General features: G+C 47.9%; 3 protein-coding genes across 3 annotated transcripts; all 3 read right to left on the reverse strand.

Moving 5' to 3' along the window:
• Positions 1–688: 688 nt before the first annotated feature.
• TEOVI_000558400 (HMG-box domain containing protein, putative) lies at positions 689–1,846 on the reverse strand (the record flags this gene model as incomplete). The annotated part of the gene is made up of 1 exon (XM_067223759.1): positions 689–1,846. One exon carries the CDS (start codon positions 1,844–1,846, stop codon positions 689–691), a length of 1,158 nt encoding a protein of 385 aa, XP_067079860.1.
• Positions 1,847–2,236: 390 nt separating this feature from the next.
• On the reverse strand, positions 2,237–3,061 carry TEOVI_000558500 (uncharacterized protein; the record flags this gene model as incomplete). The annotated part of the gene is made up of 1 exon (XM_067223760.1): positions 2,237–3,061. One exon carries the CDS (start codon positions 3,059–3,061, stop codon positions 2,237–2,239), a length of 825 nt encoding a protein of 274 aa, XP_067079861.1.
• A 301-nt stretch (positions 3,062–3,362) lies between these two features.
• Positions 3,363–3,953, reverse strand: TEOVI_000558600 (uncharacterized protein; the record flags this gene model as incomplete). The annotated part of the gene is made up of 1 exon (XM_067223761.1): positions 3,363–3,953. One exon carries the CDS (start codon positions 3,951–3,953, stop codon positions 3,363–3,365), a length of 591 nt encoding a protein of 196 aa, XP_067079862.1.
• Positions 3,954–3,975: the final 22 nt, after the last annotated feature.

A 3,975-nucleotide genomic window follows, 5' to 3' on the forward strand; every position in this document is an offset into this window, starting at 1 on the left:
GCCAGTCCACTTTTTTCGGAGGACGTAAAGCTGCGTTTCCCACGCTGATAGCGAGCGAGGATTGCTTCAGTGATGGCAAACGCCTCACAAAGGTGCTCCGACTCGTGGAAGGGTTCGCAGCGCTTGCTGCCAAAGGGCTTGTTCATGAACATGACGTAGTGTCCAACTGTGCACAATGAGTACTATGCTAAGAGAGTGAGATGTCCTCTAGGCAAAACAAAAGGTTATGCTGCCGATGCTCGGGGAGAAAAGGTAACAAATGCCGAGAGTTTAAAGAATTCAGCAGTTACAAACAAGTGAAAAGGCTATACTGTCATAGAATACATTGAAATGTCGCACCGTCACAATCTGCTTCTACACCTCATAAAGCAGAGCAGTGGAAAAGGAAATTTCAAAAAAAATGGTAGCGAATTGGAAGGGAGAGAGAAGGGCGGAATGCACGACCGGCAAGGAGAACCAACTTCCGTCAGTTCGCAAAAAAAAAAAGTACAAATGCCATATGTCGGGACCTTCACACGTGAACATGTATTAATTGTCATCTTCCCTAACAGCCCGAACACCAGCACTCACCCGTACGCGCATGCCCCCAAGTAACATAATGCAACAAGAAAAGGAGGAAAACATAAAAAGTAATCATGAGAGAGGGAAAAAATGAGAGGAAATGGTTTATGTATCTATAATCGTTACTTCATTCTTTCCCTTTTTTCTTGCTTGTAGGGTTTATGTACGTCTCCCTAAGCAGCTGGTTAGCTTCTTTGCTGCGGAAACAGCCCGTCCGCTCCAGAACATCATCGTAGACAGACCTCCCAAACCTTGTTTCAGCCAGCAGCGTAGCGACATGAACATCGTTCAAGTGGGTTTCTATCCCGTACGTTTTGGGTGGCACGGATACCCCATCTGGGTAAAAGTATGAAATGTACGTCCCGTGGTCGGCAGTTCGACCAGCTTTGGCCCTCTCCAAATTGCGCAAGGCCTTGAAATACAGACTCTCACGAAAGCGGTCCGCTTCCATTAACATTTTGTACTGTATGGCTTCTTGTCCCTTCGGAGAATTCTTCGCTGTCACCAGACCACGGAACTGGGCAAATAGCCGTATGATATTAAAGGCGTGGACGTCAAAGCCGGCGCAATTCGACGCACAATACTTCTCGAAAGAGGTGATGTCCTCCTCACCGATGGGTCGGAACTTGTTAAGATGAGTCCCCTTAAGGGATTCAAACTTTTGATTCAGCGCCGCCAAAGACTGCTGGGAAGCGGTGCGATTCACTTTTAAGACACGTGAGACGGCGATAAAGAGTTCCTTCCGCGTGGGTGCCACAGACTGAAGCATATCGGTAAAAGAGTCGAAATACCGCATATGCGGGTAATACCACGATATATGTCTCATTTGTTCCTTTGTTTTGTTTTCTATGTTAGTTGGCGGAGTTACAAACTCCTTGCGCAGCTTCTTTTTTTGATCTGGATTGAGTTGGGCCATTGTATTGCTGACCATGCGTGCGGTAAAGGTCTCGTCCCCTGCGCCTGCGATGTCCTCGCTCCGGTAGATGAGACGCATAAGAAGGTTAAAGTCGTTGAATGCCTTTTCGGTGTTCGGCACTCTCATGGCCCCTATTTCACGCGCGCGTCTATTATAATCATTTCGCTCTTTATTCGAAAGCTGTTTCCAGTGTGACGAAATAACTTTCATATTATCTTGACCCTTCTTCAGGTCCTTCGCCTTCAGCACACCCTTCTCCATCTGGAGTTCCTTGGTGAACAGAGCAAAGCCATTGATGCTGTGGCGAACGTGCGGACTGTCAATGAGAAACTGAGGCCTTCCGCTTTTGGCACAACAGCACCGCCTCATATCTCTATTCCTGAGACTCACAGGGTCTCTGCCGCAAAAATAAAAAAAGGCGAAAACAAAAGGAGAACGGAGAAAAAATCCGAAGCGATCTACAAAAACGAAGAGTGTGATTGTTATCCGTCCATCCACCTTTCCATTGAAGGAATCAGCAAGCATGTAAGTGCGGAGGCACTTGCCCAACTGCACAAACAGCGGCATCCCGGGAGGAACATGCCACCGGAAGGGAAAGTTAATGCCAGATGGAGGAAGAGGAACTTTCAGGGTTGTTTTAATTTCGTTGCATCATGCCGCGTCACGCGTCCTCCTATCATCAATGAACAAAAATGTGAGGAAGGCAACAAAAGGAAGGGAAGCTAAGTCGGTTACCGTCATCGCAGACACGTGCACGCCTCACTCGCCTTGACTTCTACCTTTAGAACTGAGGCAATATACCCACGGGAAGTGTGCAAGGTACCACATGTGACTCCCAAATGAGGACCGTGAAAGAATCAGGTGGCGACTACGGTAAGAATGAACAAGGCCCGGTGATACGATAAAGTGGGGAAGACTCAACCTAAGAGTGTATTCACGCCCCACACTCGTGTCCTCCGATTTCAGCGCAAACACGTTCCAAATAAAGAGCCGAGTGCTTATGACAAGAGATGTGACAGTGCTGCCTCCCGACTCGTGCATCCAACTCGACCGATTGAAAGTATACCGCAACAGCGTCTGAAGTAATAGTGAACCTGCGGTAACGGAAACGGTGTCCCACAACAAGTGCAGAAAAGTGGCGTAACGTACCGGTGCCCCGGTCTGGCGATGCCCATTTTCAACTTTGTAAAAGCACTTGGGCGCATATATCTGACGTGCCGTTTCACCCAAGTGACCGTCAAGGAGCACCACGGAATTCCAGAAGGTAACTGCAGGGCACGGGTTCGTCAACCTCAGAGCATTGTCATAAGCAACAAGACCCGCATAAAATGGCAGGACGTAGCGTGAAAACGCTGTACGCTTATGTCTGCAAATCGGCATCACTAATAAAAAACCCGCAAGAAAAGAAAAGTCTGCAAACCTATAGTTTATCTCACCCAGACAGTGATCTATAAGTCGCCACTCCACGGTCGTAGGTGTATACATCCGATGCGCCACAACATTCAGAAGTGCAAAGAAATCTTTCCGCCGTTGAATCTCCTCCCTAAGCGCAGCGCTGCTCACATCAGCAGCACTAATCAGCATAAAAAGACACAATAAAAAGGTGTCGCAACTATAGAGGCTGTGTCACAAGAAAATGAGTGGAAGGCAGCAAAATGAGAGAAGTTGCAAAAAGACCTCTTGTAACGGGAAACAGTGAAAAAGAAAAGAGGATAAAAGGGAGCAGTCCCATAGTTGCCCTCATGAACACTTCCGTAACGTGATGGAAAACAAAAGATGGAAAGTACAACCTCCCTCAACTGGGTCACCCCACAGAACCACGCACACGAGGCCATCGCCAGCTTAACTGCCTCACGGTAACAGTTGGTTATCAATCAGGGTGATACTACTCCACAAGCTCTACCACCCCCTGCTGGATAAGCGATTCGGCCTCTTCAAATCCCAAAAGAATCTGTTTACCCTTGTAAAGGTTAATCACAGCTCCGGTGATGGAGGAAACGAACACATGATTTACCAGTCCCCTCACCTCCAACTGCTGCGTGGAAGGGGGACGCCACGTGAATGACCTAAGATCTAGTGGAACCGCAAACGACGTCATGTACTCTACCATGACATCATTATAATCCTGCAAGAATGTTCGCTCACACGGAGCTAACATGTTCGAGATTGTGTTGTCCCGGGCCTCCCACCATGACTTCGTGATCTGCGACTGTCTCCACAGCAAGTATGCCACCACGCAGCGCTTATCCCTCAAGCATTTGGCTTTGTAAAACCTCATGGCGCCGGAGTAATAAGGTTGAGAAGGATCAGCAAACGGGTTCCGTGAAATGGACTCCAAGTGACGAAACGCATCAGTCATGTTTTCCACAACAGTGTGTACCTTCCTCTCGTCAAGTGGTACTAAGCCGCTGCCGCTAACTACAAGTGCTCGTAGCTCATTAATAAGTTCTGACGATGGGTCAGCAACGTCCGCCATGGGAGACTGCTTTTTTTTTTTT

This window comes from Trypanosoma equiperdum (assembly GCF_001457755.1).
Source record: "Trypanosoma equiperdum strain OVI genome assembly, contig: ctg_1960, whole genome shotgun sequence".
Classification (NCBI taxonomy): Eukaryota; Euglenozoa; class Kinetoplastea; order Trypanosomatida; family Trypanosomatidae; genus Trypanosoma; species Trypanosoma equiperdum.